The sequence below is a fragment of the Rhinolophus ferrumequinum genome, chromosome 25, assembly GCF_004115265.2.
Source record: "Rhinolophus ferrumequinum isolate MPI-CBG mRhiFer1 chromosome 25, mRhiFer1_v1.p, whole genome shotgun sequence".
NCBI lineage: Eukaryota > Metazoa > Chordata > Mammalia > Chiroptera > Rhinolophidae > Rhinolophus > Rhinolophus ferrumequinum.
Window position 1 is genome coordinate 22,255,076 of NC_046308.1, and position 18,328 is coordinate 22,273,403.

Consider the following 18,328-nt stretch of genomic DNA (forward strand, 5'->3'; position numbering starts at 1 on the left):
GGCTTTTGGTGACCCCGCCCCTTTCCCAGTTCTCGCGCAGACGCACAGGCCCTTCTCCGCCTCCGTTCCCGGGGAGCCCCGCCCCTCTCTGAGCCCCGCCCCGAAACCCTGTAGTCCAGCGAACATTGGCTCCCCAGAGGCTCTTCCCCTTAGCAAGCTCCACCTCTACTCACACCCGCTTCTTTGTCAGCCTCAGGTCCAAGGCCTGGTCCTGTGGCATAAATCGTTGGGCTTCGGGAGACCTAACCCTACTCCGAATCCCTGGGCCGGCACCCCCTCTTCTCTATACCTCAGTTTCCCTATCCGTATGGTGAAATTCGTCGCCTTGCTCAGGTCGCACTTACCTGGCAGTGCCGGGTTCCAAAGGTTAAATTGTGAGGGGAGATCCTAGCCTTCGGCCCTACCGCCTGCTGCCCCCGATCCGACGGCCCAGACCCTAGATCTCCGCCCTTGGATCCAGCCCGTCCCTGGTGGGGGGTGCTTGGAACCGCGAGTTCCCCTCTTCCCTTGACGGGCTGAAGGTCGGTATTTCGGGTGGCACCTGGGCCCCATCATCAACCCTCTTTTCTGGGGCCGGAACGATCGTACCAGAGCCCACGTTTCCTAGCCGGCGGGGTGAGGAGGAGGCGGAGGCGAGATCGCTCTCACCACTAGGAAAAGGAAGGGGTCGGGTTCTGCGCGCGGCATTTTGGGAACGCATGGTATTCTGGGAGAGCGGAATCCGCCATTCGCTCGCCTCACGCCGTCGGAGTCGCCTGAGACACCGCAGCCGCGCGGGAAAGGAAGAGGAGACCGGAACCGGTGAGGAAAGGCCAGGGGCAGGCGAGGGTAGGCCGAGACACCCGTGAGGGGCCGGGGGCTGGAGGACGCACAGCCATGGAGCTCTGCGTGGCTCGGGGAGGGAGAAGAGCGGGAAGCCTGGGCCACCCAAACATCAGCGTCGCCTCACTAGCGCCTGGAAGTGAGTTTATTAGCTTTTCCCCAAAGTACATGCTCTTCATTTTCTATACCTCTCCAGGTCTGTTTTTCGAAGTGTGCAGGCAATAGTCTTGAAATCATTTCTGACTGATTGCCTCCATCCTCCATTCAGGCGCTGGTGCCCCGTGCTTTCCACACTGGTACAGAAGTTTTATCACGTTCCCCTGCTTCTTAACTGTGTTTGATCCATTTTATAAGTGCTGCTACCTTTTTGTTGGATTATTCCTTACATATAATCTTGCAGTGGTCCTTCGCTGTTTTCAGCCTAAAATCCACACTCCTAAGGCTCCTCTCCAAGGGAGCCGGCGTGTTTTTCCCAACCTCGTGTTCCTTTTCCTTTCTTGAACACACATGGTGCTTTCCAGCCTTTAGTCGTTGTTCATTTTGGAGTTAAAAAACCCTTCACTTGTCTCGTTCAATTAGGTCAAGCCAGGCGCTTGCCCTGATTGTTTCTCTTCCAATAAAAGCATTTCCTGCTTCTAGCACATTGTCACTCTGTGAACACTTTGATATTTTCTCTTTAGCCTTGATGGTGAAGTGGAGGGTCAAAGGGCATAGAATGGGTTAAATTAAATACACAACCTCTTCCAGATTTGCCTGCATCCTTTGGTCTATATGAGCAGTGCTTAGTAATACTGTATATATGTATGCCCAACACTAGCCACATGTGGCCATTGAGCACTTGAAATGTTGCTAATATGACTGAGGGACTGAGTTTTTTAAATTTTATTTCATTTTAATTAAGTTTAATTTAAATGGCTACATGTGGACAGTGATTGCTGTCTTGGACAGCTCGGGTTTATATCATGGGTTCTCAAAATGGTGTCACCTACAGCTCTGGGTTGACAAATACATTGTAAGGTAATGCATGCCACCCCCCTTGCCCCCAAACACACAGAATTGATTGATGGTTATTTGGTGAAGATAAAGGGACATAGGATAGCAGGGAGGAAGATGGAAGGTACTTTTCATTCCCATTAGATTTCCCTCTACCCGGGCTTCCATTCCTCCCCACCCCACATGTTCCATGTATTTTTTCAGATAGGTACCTCAAGCTAGATGTTAAGCTTTTTTTGTAGAAAATGCAGCTGAGACATCTTTGCTAAGTTTTATGGAGTGTCAGGCCTTAAGGGAGGCATGGTATGTGCCACATGCCTTCTCAGGCCCTGAAAGATGAACTAACTGTTGTCTCTCCCACTGTAGAACTCTCTTCCTGCCAAGATGTCTATTGGTGTGCCGATTAAAGTTCTACATGAGGCGGAGGGTCACATTGTGACGTGTGAGACAAACACTGGTGAGGTGTACCGTGGGAAGCTCATTGAGGCGGAAGACAACATGAACTGCCAGGTATCCTGCTTTGTACATGAGACTGGAGAAAGCTTGTGTCTCTGTCTTGCGGGACAGAAAGATGGTGACTGGAGGTCTTTTTGAAGTTCTCATTGAACAGTTCCTTACTGAGTGCCTAATGTGTGCCAGAGACTGGTATAGGTGCGGGCATATGGGCATGAATAAGAGCCATTCAGAAGTTTGGAATATTTAACTTTGTCCTTTGTCCCATATTTGGGGGACTGTTTAAGAGAAGTGGCACTGCTCCCTTTGTTGGAATCCTTCAGGTTCAGACCATTATCCATTTGCCCCCACATATTTGCATAATGCTTTGCAGTTAGCAAAATCTTACACTCACATAATGTGCTTATTTGCCAGTTTTCTTGAGGGGAAGAATTTCATTTGATTATAGCAACTACCTTTCGAGGTAAATGGGTTTGGTGGGAGTTTTGTCATCCATAAAATAGGGAGAATAAGATTAAAGGACTCATCTAGTGAATGTCACCCTGCTAATAAATGTTGGAGCAGCTTCCTGATGTGGTGTTCTTCCCGTGGCACTACTTTGCTTTTAATAATCACAAGAATCTGTATAACATTACAAAGTGTATCCGCACACTTTCTCCTTTGTTCTTTAAACCATCAGTTAAGAGCTTGGGCTTTGGAATCATGTTGGTTTGAATCCTGATTATACGACCATAGCCATGTTAATCACCTCAGTTTCCTCATCAGTAAAATGGGAATAGTGTTACTTTGGGTCCTCTGTGATGTAGATGCCAAAACTGAGGAGAGTAGCATGGGGCAGAAATGGCCTGGCTCTAGTACCCCCGCTGTGGCCAGTCATTGGCTGGCAGCCTGCGGAGAGAGTGGCCTCGGGGTGTATGTATGCTGTAGTGGATACCAAAGGTGGCAGCTGGAGCTTGTCAGCTCCCTGCATTCCTCACAGCCTGTTGTCCCTTGAAGGGAAACCTCAGCAGAGCTGCAAAGATTGCCACAGAGATAACGCCTACACACCCCAGGGCTATTCTAAAAATCAGATGAATTGTGTGTGAGCAACACGTAGCTCAGGTGAGAAAACTGGAGGTCAAAGAGATAAAGTGACTTAACCCAAGGTCGCACTGTGGATCAGGTGTCCTAACTATTCCTTGCTTCCTAGGGTCATTCATTTATTTGTGGTATCTCTGTAGCTTTCAGCATCATCTTCCTGCCAGGTTGACCAGCTGGGGCAGTACCCTGGCATTCAGGGAGATGGGCATCTGGTGGCTGCTGATTTCTCTCCCTTGGTAGTAATGCCACAGAGATGGGTGGTGTGGACTCTCTAAAGGTCCTGTGGCTCCTGGCTTCCTTTGCTTTTGTGGGGTGCCACTGTCATAGATCTAGTCTTCTGGCTTAAGGCATCCTTGTCCGTTTTAAGGTACTTTAGTTTGGTGAGTAGAATGCAAGACTAGAGGTAGGGAATCCTGATGTGTTTATTCCACTATTTGGACAACTTATTGAGCTTCAGGTCGTCAGACTGCCCGTCTGTAATGTGAGTGTCTCACCGGATGGCCTTAGTGGTCTTTCAGATGCAGCCAGTATGGGGTAAAGCACACAGACCCTGCTGATAGACGGATCTGGAATCAGGTTGTAGCTTGCTGCTTGGTGTGACTTGGAGCAAACTTTGGACTGCCCTCACCCTCTGTTCCCTCCTTTCTAAATTAGGGATGAAACTAGTACCTCAGCCTCAGTACCATGGTTCAAAATAAATAAGCAGATGCTTGTCAAATGGTGGGGGCCTGCCTCCTGCCTGTGTTAATCTGCTGGGGCTGCCATCACAAAGTTCCACGCTTGGTGGCTCAAACAACAGAAAATTATTCTCTCAGGGTTCTGGAGGCTGGAAGGCGGAGATCAAGGTGTCACAGGGTCGGTTCTTCTGAGGTCCATGAAGGAAGACTTATAGGTGGCTGGCTTCTTCCTGTGTCTTCACATGGTCTTCACTCTTGTGCCTGTCTCCAAATCTCTTCTTACAAGGAAGGAGGCAAGTAATTGGATTAGGGCCCAGTTACCGCTAAAGATCCAGTCTCGAAATAGTCACATTCTGAGGTACTGGGGCGTGAAGACTTCAACATAAGAATCTGGGAATGGGGCACAGTTCAGGCCATAACACTGCCCATGCCAAGATGCGAGGCTTCTCTGGATCTACCTAAGCTTGGCACATTGACTACATGTGCCAGGTGCTTGTCAGATGGTGGGGGCCTGCCTCCTGGGGGCTTTGGCATGACCCCCCCAATCACTGACTGGACTGCTGGAACTATCACTGAATTTCTGTGCCACATCCAGAGAACTGAAGAGCCTTTATAAGTAGTTTGTATTGTCAAGAACCAAGGCATGCTGCAAAGCCAGTCTGGAGCAAAATGGGAAATAATATCTTTCTAAAGACGGGCTTAGTTCTGATCCTACTGGTTAAGATGTTTCCTTTCTCTGGTAGCAGGGCTGAGGCATACCTTGCTGCTAGGCCACCATTCACAGTATAGCCAAGAAAACTGTACAGACCGCCAAAAACAAGACCAACTAATCCACCTCGTGTGATGGTATAGGTTTCACGATTCAAATCACCTTTATTCAGTGGTGATACAAAACCTTTGTAAGATACTCGTATGTTTGCTGTCAAAAATAGGATCCCTGCCATTGGTAAACCCGCAGCTATGTGAGCTTGTGTCATATTTAAGATGTGCTGTTAAACCACAGGGAGCAGCATTAAGTCCAATATATGTTGATCCATGTTCAAGTAAATCCCTTTTCATTTCTGGAAATTGGTTAATTTTTCTGGTTATGATAAAAATTCGGTTTTCCTTGACAGTATCGTCTGGTTCACAATTTTCAGTATTGAGCTTCGTGCTCTCCTCCCAGCAGTTGGTGCTTCCTCTGGTCGTCCTCGGCCTCGAAGGCTCACTGCTGCATTTTATGCAACTTGCTGGGGCACAGCCATCTTTGACTGACACATGACTCAGTCCGAGCAAACTAATTTTTAAACTATATTTTTTCTGAACTATTTAAGAGTGGATTGCGTTCATCATACTCCTTCATTGAAGAATACTTTTGTGTATATTTCTTAATAACAAATACATTCTCTTATTGTGTCCATAGTACCATCATTCAGGAACTTCAACATTGAATCAGTACTTTATTTAGCCTGCAGTCCATATTCCTGGACTGCAAGTGTCCCAGTAATGTCCTTTATGACAATGTTTTCATCCCTGTATCACTTACTGCACTTAGTTGTCAGCTCACTTTATGTTTCTGTAGTTTTGGTTGGTTCCTCCACTTTTGCTTTTCATATCATTGATGTTTTTTGTTTTGTTTTTTGAGTTTTCAGGTTTTATTTAAAATTTTTATTAAAATGTAGCATACAATACTATATTAGTTTCAGGTGTACAACATTTACACACCTAAAGATGTGATCACCATGATGAGTCCAGCAACCATCTGACTCTGTACCACGCTATCACAATATTATTGACTATATTCCCTATGCTGTACATACACCCCCATGACTTACTTGTTTTATACCTGGAAATTTGAACCTCTTATTCCCTTTCACCTTCCCCCCCTTTTTAAATTTTTCAATGACAGTTGACATTCAGTATTATTTTATATTAATTTCAGGTGTACAGCATAGTGGTTAGACATTTATATAATTTAAGAAGTGATCCTCTTGACTCGTCTAGTACCAGGTAACTACCTGGTACTATACATAGTTATTACCATATTATTGACTATATTCCCTATGCTTTACATCCCCATGACCATTTTGTAACTACCAATTTGTACTTTTTAATCCCTTCACATTTTTCACCTGCCCCCGTTCCCCTCCCATCTATCACCCTGATAAACCCAATACCCATTTGACACCATACATAGTTATTACAATGTTACTGACTACATTCCTTATGCTGTACCCTACATTCCCAAGACTATGGGGTAACAATTTGTAGTTGTTTTTTTTTTCCAGGGAGGGCGCAGCTTACAGGGATCGAACTGGCAACCCTGGTGTCATCAGCACCATGCTCTAACCAGTTGAACTAACCGGACCCCCCTCAATTTGTACTTCTTAATCCCCTCCACTTTTTCACATAGCCCCCCCAAACGCTCTCCCATCTGGCAGCCATCAAAATGTTCTCTATACCTATAAGTTTATTTTGTTTGTTTTGTTCTTTAGATTTCCCATATAAGTGAAATTACATAGCATCTGTCTTTTTCTGTGTGACATAAGTCCACTGGGCACAATACATGTGGCCAGGTCCATCCATGCCACTGCAGATGGCAAGAACCCCTTCCCTTCCATGGCTAGGTAATAGTCCATTGTACATATGTACCACCTCTTTATCCATTCATCCATAGACAAACCAAATACCCAGGCTGCCTCCACATCTTGGCCATTGTAAACAATGCTGCATTGTTTACATACGTCCCCTCGAAGTAGCATTTTGAGTTTCTTTGGATAAATATCCAGAAGAGGGATTACTGGGTCCTTCTTTGTCTCTTGTTATAGCTTTAGTTTTAAAGTTTATTTTGTCTGGTATAAGTTTGTTTTAAAGCCTGTTTTGTCTGGTATAAGTATTGCCACCCAGCTTTTTATTGTTTGTGTGTTTTCGTTTTGATGATATCTTTTTCCATTCCTTTATATTCAGTCTATGTGTGTCTTTTGATCTAAAATGAGTCTCTTGTCGGCAGCATGTGTAAGGGTCTTGTTTTCTTACCCATTTAGCCACCCTGTCTTTTGATTGGAGCATTTAATCGATTTATATTGAAAGTAATTATTGATAGATATGTAGTTATTGCCATTTTATTATTCATATTGTTTATGCTTTTTTTTCCATTTTATATAAATCCCTCTAAGATTCCTTGTAATACTGATTTGGTGGCAGTGAACTCCTTTAGCTTTTTCTTGTCTGGGAAGCTATATATCCTGTCCTTAGATTCTAAGTGATAGCTTTGCTGGATAAAGTAATCTTGGTTATAGGTCCTTTCTTCCTCTCCCCCTTCTCCCGTCCCCCCCCCACTCCAGTTCGAGCTGTTGTTTCTCAGTCTAGTTGTGTAGGACACAACTCCCTGGCCCATGCTGGTATTATGAGCCTTGCGCTACTACCGGCTGAGGCAGTCGGTCACTGGTCGTCGGTCAGCCGCTCAGCTCACAGCAGCTCTTGCCAGCTGCCGGCCGCTCACAATGGCTGCCGGCCACTAACACTGACTGCCGGCCACTCATGACACTGCACGGTAGCCCACAGCCGCACACAGCAGCTCACGCTGGCTACTGGCCACTCACGCTGGCCACCGGCCGCTCCTGGCAGCACATGGTTGCACACAGCAGCTCACACCAACCTCCGGCTGCTCATGGCAGCCCAGCTCCAGGGAGAGCTGTTGTTCCCAATCTTAGCTGTAGAGGGCGCAGCTCACTGGCCCATGTGGGAATTGAACTGGCTACCTTGGCATTAGGAGCACAGTGCTCCAACCACCTGAGCCAACTGGCTGGCCTAGTCCTTGCTTTTTATCACTTTGAGTATTTCGTGCTAATCCCATCTGGCCTGCAAAGTTTCTGTTGAGAAATCAGCTGACAGTTTTATGGAAGCTTTTTTGTAGGTAACTAACTGCTTTTCTCTTGCTGCTTTTAAGATTCTTTCTTTGTCTTTAACCGTTAGCATTTTTATTATGATGTGTCTTGGTGTGGGCCTCTTTGGGTTCATCTTGTTTGGGACTCTGTGCTTCCTGGACGGGTATATTTATTCCTTTGTCAGATTAAGGAAGTTTTCCATCATTATTTCTTGAAATAGGTTTCCAATTCCTTGCTCTCTCTTTCCTCCTCCTGGTACCCCTATGATGCAACAGTTAGTGCGCTTGATGTTGTTCCAGAAGCCCCTTACACTATCCTCATTTTTTAAAAATTGTTTTTCATTGTGCTATTCTGATTGGGTGTTTTCTGCTACCTTATCTTCTAAGTTGCCAATTCGATCTTCTGCTTCATCTAATCTACTGTTGATTTCCTCTAAAGAAGGGGTGTCCAAACTTTTTTCAACGTTTTTCACCAACGGCCATATGCGGTAAAATACACAAACAGCCGGGCCACTCACTCGAGGTGAAGTACGTATTGCCTCACCTGGTTTATTTTTATTTTTATTTTTTTTTAAAGATTTTATTGGGGAAGGGGAACAGGATTTTATTGGGGAACAGTGTGTACTTCCAGGACTTTTATCCAAGTCAAGTTGTTGTCCTTTCGATCTTAGTTGTGGAGGGTGCCGTTCAGCTTCAAGTTGTTGTCCTTTCAGTCTTAGTTGTGGAGGGCGCAGCTCAGCTCCAGGTCCAGTTGCCGTTGTTTGTTGCAGGGGGCGCAGCCCACCATCCCTTGCAGGAGTCGAGGAATCGAACCGGCAACCTTGTGGTTGAGAGGATGCGCTCCAACCAGCTGAGCCATCGGGGAGGCAGCTCAGCGCAAGGTGCCATGTTCAATCTTAGTTGCAGGGGGCGGAGCCCACCATCCCTTGCGGGAGTCGAGGAATTGAACTGGCAACCTTGTGGTTGAGAGCCCACTGGCCCATGTGGGAATCGAACCGGCAGCCTTTGGAGTTAGGAGCATGGAGCTCTAACCGCCTGAGCCACCGGGCCGGCCCCACCTGGTTTATTTAAGTAAACTATATTTTTGGAATTTGCTGCGGGCCAATTAACAATGGATCACGGGCCACAGTTGGCCCGTGGCCGCAGTTTGGACAACCCTGCTCTAAAGTATTCTTCGTTTCAGTTACTGTATTCTTTATTTCTGACCATTTCTTTTTTATGTTTTCTATCTCCATCTTTATGTTTCCCATCTCTTTGTTGAAGTTCTCCCTGAGATCACTGAGCATCCTTATAATGAGTGCTTGGAACTGTGTCTGGTCGATTACTTGTCTCCATTTTGTTTAGTTCTTTTTCTGGAGTTTTGTTCAATTTTTTTATTTGGGATATGTTTCTTTGTCTCCCCATTTTGGCTGCCTCCTTGTGTTTGTTTCTAGGTAGAGGTGCTATGTCACCCAGTCTCAGTAGAATGGCCTTATATAGTAGGTATGCTGTGGGGCTCAGTGGCACAGTCTTCTTGGTCACCAGAGCTGGGTGCTCCAGGTGTGTCCCTTGTGTGGGTTGTATGTGCCCTCCTGTTGTAGTTGAGCTTTGGTTGCTGTCTGCACATCAGTGAGTGTATTGACACTTGGACTGATTGGTTGTGAGGACTGGCTGTAACTACAGTGGAGGAGCTGTTGTGCAGGGACTGACCTGTGGAGCAGGATTCACAATCTGGTGCCTGCCCAGTCTGCCCTTTGGGTGTGTCGTCCGTGGAGGCAGTCGGGTGATGCTCTGTCCGAAGCTGTCCACTGGGTGTGCCACCCCTGGGGTCTCCTAGGTCAGGCCCCACCACAGTCCAAGTTCAGCCTTGCCTTTGCCCTGCCTGGGGCCACCTGGCATGAGCCACAATGTAGTTTACAAATGGCCCCACCCATGCTGGCCTTTGAGGTGCTTCAAGAGGCCAAGCCACGAACCGAGAGGCCAAGCCACAAACTGCAGCTGGTTGTCGCCAGTACTGGGCTTACGTCTGTTCAAACGGTACAGGACATGCTGAAGCCAGATGTTGTTTGTTTTGATTTTGTGAGCCTTTGAGAGATTTTAGGAGAGTCTGCAGCATGAGCCAAGACAGGCAGTTTGTATGGAAAAGCCACTGGAAGTGACGTGGGTGTGCCTGAAAGTTGGGTTGGGTGGAGGTCTCAATCACTAGGGCAGGGCCAACAAATGGTATTAGCCAGATTGATGGAGACTCAAATATAGTGGCTACCTGCCTCTGATGTTGGGAGCCGGGCAGGCTCAACAAAGATACAATGGCTTCCTCTAGCTCCTCTGGGAGAAAGCTGCCCCTTCAGCCCTCACCCTGAATCCAGACAACTCAGTTCTTCCCCATATGTCCTTGGCACCTTTGGAGCTGCTGCCCCAGCTCTGGAACTCAGAGCAATGAGTCCATCAGCCAGTAAGGCTATGCACAAGTCCTTTAAGAGGAGTGCCTGGGACTGCAGCTGCCCTCATCTCACTCAGCCACAATCTCTGGTTTTCACAGCCAGAAGTTATGGGGACTTCTCTCCCTGGCACTGGAACCTTGGCCTGGGGAACCTGGTGTGTGGCTGGGACTCCTCATAGGGGACCTCATGGGGACCTCCACAGCCTAGCTATCACTCCTGATTTTTTTTTTTTTTTTTTTTTTAAGATTTTATTGGGGAAGGGGAACAGTGTGTACTTCCAGGACTTTTTTCCAAGTCAAGTTGTTGTCCTTTCAGTCTTAGTTGTGGAGGGCGCAGCTCAGCTCCAGGTCCAGTTGCCGTTGCTAGTTGCAGGGTCCAGCAACCTTGTGGTTGAGAGGACGCGCTCCAACCAACTGAGCCATCCGGGAGCTCAGCGGCAGCTCAGCTCAAGGTGCCGTGTTCAATCTTAGTTGCAGGGAGCGCTGCTGCTCACCATCCTTTGCAGGAGTCGAGGAATCGAACTGGCAACCTTGTGGTTGAGATCCCGCGCTCCAACGAACTGAGCCATCCGGGAGGCAGCTCAGCTCAAGGTGCTGTGTTCAATCTTAGTTGCAGGGGGCAGAGCCCACCATCCCTTGCGGGACTTGAGGAGTTGAACTGGTAACCTTGTGGTTGAGAGCTCACTGGCCCATGTGGGAATCGAACTGGCAGCCTTTGGAGTTAGGAGCATGGAGCTCCAACTGCCTGAGCCACCAGGCTGGACCCCCTCCTGATTTTTAATGGTCACACACAGGAGTGGGACCAGCACGTTCCATATCTCTGCCCCTCCGACTAGTCTCAAGGTGACTTCTTCTGTATGTCTTTAGTTGTAGGGCTTCGATTCAGCTAGACTTCAGACAATTCTCAGTGATGGTTGTTTGTAGTTTAGTTGTCATTTTGATGTGGCTGTGAGAGGAGGTGAGCACAGTGTTTACCCACTCTGCCATGTTGGCCAGAAATCACATTGTTGATGTTTTTGAAAAATAGAGGCCAGTTATTTTTTTAGAATGCCCCTTGATTGGGGTTTCTCTAGTGTTTCCTCATGATTAGATTCGGATTATGCTTTTGGCTGAACTGTGTAAGAGATTTTATCTCCTCAGGGTGTCACACCCAGACGCCCAGAATGCCTGTTTGCCCTTTATTGGTGATGTTAATCTTGATTATTTGCTTCAGGGATTGTGTGGTCTTTTCACTGTATATTCTTTTGCCTTTTGTAACTAATGAGAATTTTGTGGGGAGATTTAGGTTTACTGTATGGAAGAGTTTTCCTTTATTCCCCATTTATTCATTCATGTATTATCCATAGGGGCTGTGGGTTTCCGTTTTATTAAATGGGTTATAACCTGTTACTGTCATTATTTTGATGTTCAAATGATTTCTGATTTGGTCAGTAGGATCCCCCTCAAGCTGACTCCTGTGTCCTTTCAATGTGCTCTGGTCATATTTTGGGAGCACATCCTTACCTTCTGGCTCAAGATGTTTGTGACAGGCCCATCTTTTCCTTCCCTGACCCAGTTCTGGAACCAGCCACTTCTTCAAGAAGCCTTGATTTCTTTTAGGTTAGGAATAGAATTTAGAAACCAAGATCTGGGCACTGTTAAGTATTTTAAGTCTTAGTTTAACTTGTCAAACTAAGACTTGTCTCCGAAAGGGTGTGTGCTTAATAGTATCAAAAGTTTTCATTTTTTGCATGTGATTCTGTGCCAGGCACTATGCTAGGGATTTTACATACAATAGATCCTTCAGTCATCGCAGGACCTCTCTGAGACCAACATGCTTCCAGGTGCCCAGGGTGACCAGACATGGAAGGAGCAGATCTAAACCCAAGTTCCTGACTCCCAAGTCTGTGATCTTAAACCATAGTCCCTACAGATGAGGCGTAGAGGAAACCTGTGATATCCTGTTGCCTCTGGATGTTTCAGACCCTCAGCTGTGACTGTCAGATTCCAGGCAGGAATATGAGTAAAAGGGATCAGAGGAAGAGAAGGAGGCTCTATTATTAATGGTAGGGCAGAGTGCTTGCTGTGTACCCCACAAAGGGATGCTGTGTTTGACGATCCTGAGGCCCCCTAACATTGCTTCACAGATCTCTGCCTTGGCCCCAGGTAGGAGGAAATCCCCACAATTTGACTGTGTAGTAGTCCCGTCTTATCCAAGGGGGGATGTTCCAAGACCCCCACCCCAGCAGGTGTTTGAAACCAAGGATAGTACCAAACCCTATGTATACTGTGTTTTTTCCTATACATACCTATGATAAAAGTTAATTTATAAATTAGGCACAGTAAGAGATTAGCAACAATAACTAATAAAAAAACAATTATAACGCACTATAATAAAATTATGTGAATGGCTTTGGGGCAATTATTAAGTAAAACAAGGGTTACTTGAACACTGTGACAGTTGATTTGATAACCGACATGGCTACTAAGTGACTACCAGGTGAGAAGTAGTGGTGGGCTTGGATGGGATGGCTCATGTCCCAGGTGGGACAGTGAGACGTCACGAGATTTCATCACGCTACTCAGAATGGCGTGCAATTTAAAACTTTGTTTATTTCTGGAATTTTCCATTTAATATTCAGACTGGAGAACCATAAGATGTCATTTAAGTTGGGCCCTGGCTTATGCCATCTGTGTTGTATTGTGGTTATTTGGGAAAGTTGAGTAAATCGGGTGTTCCTGCCTGACCTTGATTAAAACCTCGTTCACTCAAGTTACTGTCTTGGCTAACGATGGGAACAGCTCCGAGTTACTAACAAGCTACGTGAGTGGGTGGGCAGTGAGGCTATGGGGCTTGTACACAGCACAGTCATGTCTCAGCTCGTGCAGCAGGACGAGCACGAGAGTAACAGTGGACATGGTTCTTAGGGTCGGAGTATGAGTCAAATAATACTGGACTCTGCCATTGTGAAAACACTTGGTTTACGTCTTGTTGATCTTACATGTCAGCCTCTGTCAGGGTTTCTCAAGTGGGTTAGGGAGATTGTGGCAGAGGAAGGAGTGAGATGTACCAGTATGTGCTGAAGGAGAAGGGACTGGGCAGCAGCACAGCCCCCAAAATAGACATTTTCACTGTCATTTTGATTCACCATTTTACTGAGATTCTGTGACCCCGGTAGGTAATAATAGGACAGCATTCCAACATACCTGTCTTGTTTAATTTGCTTCTTAGTAATTCTAGGGAGTTACGGGGTGGTCTGTGTGTGGGTAAGAGTGTGGGTTTAGTCAGATAGGCTAGGGTTCGAACCCCGACCAGGCTGCACAGGGCCCCGTGACCTTGAGCCAAAGAACAGGGTGGGTAAGGGCTTGGTCTCTGGGAACAAATCTGCCTCTAATGGGCTGTGCCGCTTTATCTCCAGTGGGGATGGTGATAGTATTTATCTCGTAGGATTGTGTGACATAAAATTAGTTGCTGTGTGATATTGCCTGGAACAGTAGTAAGTGCTCAGCGAAGTTGGCTTTATTATGTTGTATTTTTCCTTATTTTGTAGGTGAGGGAACTGAGGCTCAGGGGAACCAGGAAACTTAGCCAGGGTGACACCCCTGACAAACGGCAGGTTCGCAGGCCTGTTCCCAGGTGTATCTGGTGTTGTGAGACCCGGCCAGACCCACGTTCCCCTCGGGTAGCATCACCGTAGCTGGTGTGCATTTGCAGCACCAGAGGTTATGATGTCCAAGCCAAGGGCAGGGGGTCGAGGACTTAGAAACTGGGAATTTGCTAAGAAACTGGGAGTGCTGGGCTGGAGCAGATTTATGGGAAACTCGAGCTTTGCCTCCCCTGAGAGTAGAGCAGGGGTAGTGGGTTGAAGCTCCAGAAACTATTCCAACTCAAGATATAGCTGGAGGCAGCCCCAGAGGATTGTTAGTCTGTTTGTACTGTGGATGTCCAAGCAGAGGCTGGGTGGTCAGTTAGCACTTGAAGAAAAGAGCAAGTGAGTGTAAGATGACAACGAACCAGTGAAATCTGGGAAACAGCATATCTATCTGCACGGCGGGCTTATCCCATTCTGAATAAATTGTAATCATCTTACCTCCAGAAGACTCACAAAATAAGCTACTTTTAATGATAAACATGCTACCTGTTGAATTGGCCCTGGCAGGTTTGCGTCACCGTTCCGTGCTCAGCCAGTCTCCCAGCTGGTGTCACCTCTCGGCTCCCTGCCTCTCCGTCCCACAGGTGATCCATGTTGGCATATTCGTCTTTCCAAAGTGCTGCCCTAACCCTGACCACCCTTTCTGTATCCGTGAACTTGAGTGACCCCCATCGTCTCTGAGGTGATGAGCCTGTCCTCCATCCCAGTTCTGCTCCAGTCCCTGTATCCTGTAGGTCCCTGCCTGAGTGTCCTGTCTCTCTGCAAGCTCTTGCCTCACACCTCTCCTATTCCGGGCCCTTCATACAGGCACTGCCCCCTCAGCGTCTCAGTCCTGTTCAGCCAAGCCCGAGGGGCTCTTGTAGGGCATGCCCTGGGAGAATAGGAATCACCTCTGGTACGTGCTCGTGACCTTCGTGGTGCCTTTGCAGTCTGTGTGCTGGGAGACGCAGGAGAGGACAGAGTTTGGACAGGCAGTTCAAAGCTGCTTCAATTACAGTTTATCACCACTGAGCACGCTTCACATGCTGGCGGGAGGCAGTATAGCAGTTCAAGCTCTGGAGCCAGGCCAGCTGGACTGGAATCTGGAGTCCCTGCATTCTGGCTGTTTGACTTTGGAGAAATGCCTTAGTTTTTTTAATCTATAAAAGTAGGAAAGCGCATACCCATGCTGGAGGTGCTGTGAGGACCACATATGTAACATGTTAGCACAGCCCCTGGCACACGTATAGGTACTCGTGTTCCCCTGGCTTTGCCTGGCTCCTTTATTTCATGGTGTTAGTCTCTGTTTCAGGACTTCTCTCCCACCAGCCACGACCCCGCTTTGTGCCTCTGTTCTCTGCTGGCCCTTACTGACGAGCTGGTGATTCCCTTCCAGATGTCCAACATCACAGTCACATACAGAGATGGCCGAGTGGCACAGCTGGAGCAGGTATACATCCGTGGAAGCAAGATCCGCTTTCTGATTTTGCCTGACATGCTGAAAAATGCACCCATGTTAAAGAGCATGAAAAATAAAAACCAAGGCTCAGGAGCTGGTCGGGGGAAAGCTGCTATTCTGAAGGCCCAAGGTAGGTGTTCCTCATGCATTGGCTTTAACATACGAGTCTGTTGCGTATCTTTTAAGAAATGGTCTTATTATTGCCTGGGAATGGGTGTGGACCTGACCTCAGCCATCTCCACACCCACTGCAGTCTTGGGGTCCTTACCTGCAAGGGGCTGGGGGCCTTGCTCTGCCCTCCGTCTTGCCTCGCCTGGTTGCATTCTTAAGGCTTATGCAAAATCCACAGTGGCTCCTTCGAAAAATGATGGGAAGTCCTGTCTTAAGCTAAAGAGTAGATAAGTGTCATCTCTAAGAGGCCCTTTGTTTCCACAGATTATGTCCAAGGGTCTGGGAGAAACTTGATCTTGTCTAGTTCCCTGAGCAGGGCACTGCCGTGTGGATTAGCTTGACTTCTGAAGCAACAGGGCAGCAGTGCCCAGAGAGCCTGCGGATGTGTGTTGACACTCAGTATAAACCAGGGAAAAGCTGGTGGTGGGGATCCATTCAGAACACAAGGTAGCAGTTTTAAGCCATCTTTACCTGTTAAAGGGGCTGGACTTCCGTCTTCAAAGCTTCTTCTAGTTGAAAATAAATCCTTCCTTTAGCATATTCTAAAAGTGAGACTAGCCTTTTCCCACTGACTTAGTCTGGCCTTTCTTCTGGCTTAGCCCAATCAAAAGTTTTAGATTTGGGTCCGTGGAAAGTTCTGCCATGTTGATTAGCTAAGAAAGCAAATGCAGTAGTTAGAATCTGTCTTGACATTGCTAAAAATTTACAGGGCAGGAAAGTCACTGGATTCTCCATCAGTATCTTTAACTGCTCTACATATTTTTGATATGTGTGGTAGCTTTTGAGTTTAAAGGTGCAATAGAGTAATCCTTTAAAATGCCTTCCCAAAAAACTGATCAGAGAATCTCGTTGCCCTTCCTAGAGAAGAGGTATTTATGGGGAGGTAGAACCAGGAGCTCTAGACCTTTTGTCCTAGAGAAGGAATGATTTCAGAAATGCTTCCAGCTTCCTTGCTGGAATTGCTACTCCCTTTGCTTGCTCAGGGAAGGGCTGTCCTCATTAGCACTACGTAACTGCATCATTTTCTCTAGCGGAAGGTGAAACCTGGTGGCTGTGCCCTAGAAGGCACTTGGCAGTGAGTTTGCCCAGGCCCTCCGGCTTCTGCCTGAGCCATCTGTGCCTCTCCCAACCCCGTGCTCTTGTCCTATCAGCATGTGGCTGGGTTTTCAGGTGAATTCCCTCCCTCTTCAGGGCAGCTCTAAGCTCTGAAAGAGGAGAGAGGGGTGAGGCTCCAATTAGTAGTCATCAGAATATTTTCGCCTGTCCTTCAAAGCCACTCATCCCCTCTGAGAGCCCTTGGGTCACAGAGAACAGCAATCTTGTCATATTCTTAGTATGGAGAATGGTTTTGGTTTTTTGTGAGTTTCTGTTTTTCTTGTTTTTTTTTTTTTTTTTTGCTATTACAGAACATTTCATACATGCAGAATTGCTTGAAGATAATAAAAGCCCTCACCCAGATTTAACAGATACAAACATTTAACTATATTCGTTTCAGAATTTTAAGTGGATTAAATGCATCTGTCATGTTTTATTAGCGTGCCCTAGGCCAGCTCTGGGAATTCATCTTTTCTATGGTTCTCAGTCTTGCTTCACAATCCACCTTCACTCTCAACGCCCTGCCTGCCAGCTTCTTTAAAGAGTCCGGTGCCTGCTCCCGCTCTGACACCAGGCGCTAGGCCTCGCCCCTCTGTCTGGGTTTCCATCGCCCCTGTGAAATATGATGGTGTGGGGTCAGGTGGCCTTTCAGGCCGCTTCCCACTCTGAGGTCCCCAGGCTCCCGCTGCTGTGACAGGAGTACTCACCATACTGACCTGGCTTTGTCCATTCTCTTCCCCACCTTTCAGTGGCCGCAAGAGGAAGAGGACGTGGAATGGGACGTGGAAACATCTTCCAGAAGCGAAGATAAATTTATCTGTTGAACAGAACTTTGCCCTTATTTTTTCCTTTTAGGTAATTTGGGTTTGGTGGGGTGCGTGCTTATGTATATGGTATATGTTCTAGGTTTTCTTTTGACATCTTCCTCTTGAGATCAGGGGACATGTTAAAATAAATAACTATGGGTTTGTTTTATTTTTCTTTTTGATTATGTGTTCATTTTGGAGTTTGGTGGTGTTTGCTTTGGCAGCAGGTTAAATTTTGACACCCTGGGAAAATGCCAATGCTTTAAAGTAGCAGTTATTGATAAGAGTTTAAGTTGCTCTTCCTGGTCGTGGGCTGGTTAAGCCCTTAAAAAAACTCTGCAAACGCACAGACTGTGTGTCACTTATCTTGTGACATAGGCACTACGCTGTACTTTGTTCAGGTAGCCTTTGTGGAGATGTCATCAGCTCAGTTTGAACAACATGACATGAGTGGTCCTGGCCCTTGACAAAGTCTCGTGCTCTGACCTCTGAACCTGGAAGCCCCAGTGGTTCCACATTTGGCAAAAGCAATCTAATATTAAAAAGTAATTCAGCGAATCTTAGTAGCCAACATCTGGGGCTCCTATACTGGCTTCGTAAGCAGTTTAGTAACAAGGGGGGGAGGTGATGGGTGATGACAGATTTTTTGTGCATTTATGAAAGTATCTCGGCATTGATTGGGACGGCCAGTTTTTAATGTAGCGAAAGTAGAGAAGGCAGCATATGCAAAGCAAATAACTGGCCAAAAAAACCCACAAAACTCAGAAAAGCAGCCTGAAGACATCAAATACCACAAAGAGCTCTCGCAGGGGTTCAGTATAGGATGAGCTACAGCGAAAACTGTCGAGGAAAAGGGATCGATTATCGGCCCTTAGAA

At 46.8% G+C, this 18,328-nt stretch overlaps 2 protein-coding genes across 2 annotated transcripts; one reads left to right on the forward strand and one right to left on the reverse strand.

Annotated features, from left to right (window-relative positions):
- The first annotated feature begins 180 nt into the window (after positions 1 to 180).
- On the forward strand, positions 181 to 17,646 carry SNRPD3 (small nuclear ribonucleoprotein D3 polypeptide). The gene is made up of 4 exons (XM_033097551.1): positions 181 to 801; positions 2,182 to 2,325; positions 15,317 to 15,509; positions 17,395 to 17,646. The coding sequence occupies exons 2-4, from the start codon at positions 2,200 to 2,202 to the stop codon at positions 17,454 to 17,456; spliced, it is 381 nt and encodes a 126-aa protein (XP_032953442.1). The 5' UTR covers positions 181 to 801; positions 2,182 to 2,199; the 3' UTR covers positions 17,457 to 17,646.
- On the reverse strand, positions 4,421 to 4,969 carry LOC117017401 (transmembrane protein 126A-like). The gene has a single exon (XM_033097552.1). It carries the CDS (start codon positions 4,967 to 4,969, stop codon positions 4,655 to 4,657), a length of 315 nt encoding a protein of 104 aa, XP_032953443.1. The 3' UTR covers positions 4,421 to 4,654.
- Positions 17,647 to 18,328: the final 682 nt, after the last annotated feature.

Coding starts and splice junctions, on each gene's coding strand:
- SNRPD3 (XM_033097551.1), top strand. CDS start 2,200: ATGTCTATTGGTGTGCCGATTAAAGTTCTACATGAGGCGGAGGGTCAC. Junction 2,326..15,316: donor AAGACAACATGAACTGCCAG/GTATCCTGCTTT, acceptor ATTCCCTTCCAG/ATGTCCAACATCACAGTCAC. Junction 15,510..17,394: donor TGCTATTCTGAAGGCCCAAG/GTAGGTGTTCCT, acceptor CCCACCTTTCAG/TGGCCGCAAGAGGAAGAGGA.
- LOC117017401 (XM_033097552.1), bottom strand. CDS start 4,969: ATGGCAGGGATCCTATTTTTGACAGCAAACATACGAGTATCTTACAAA.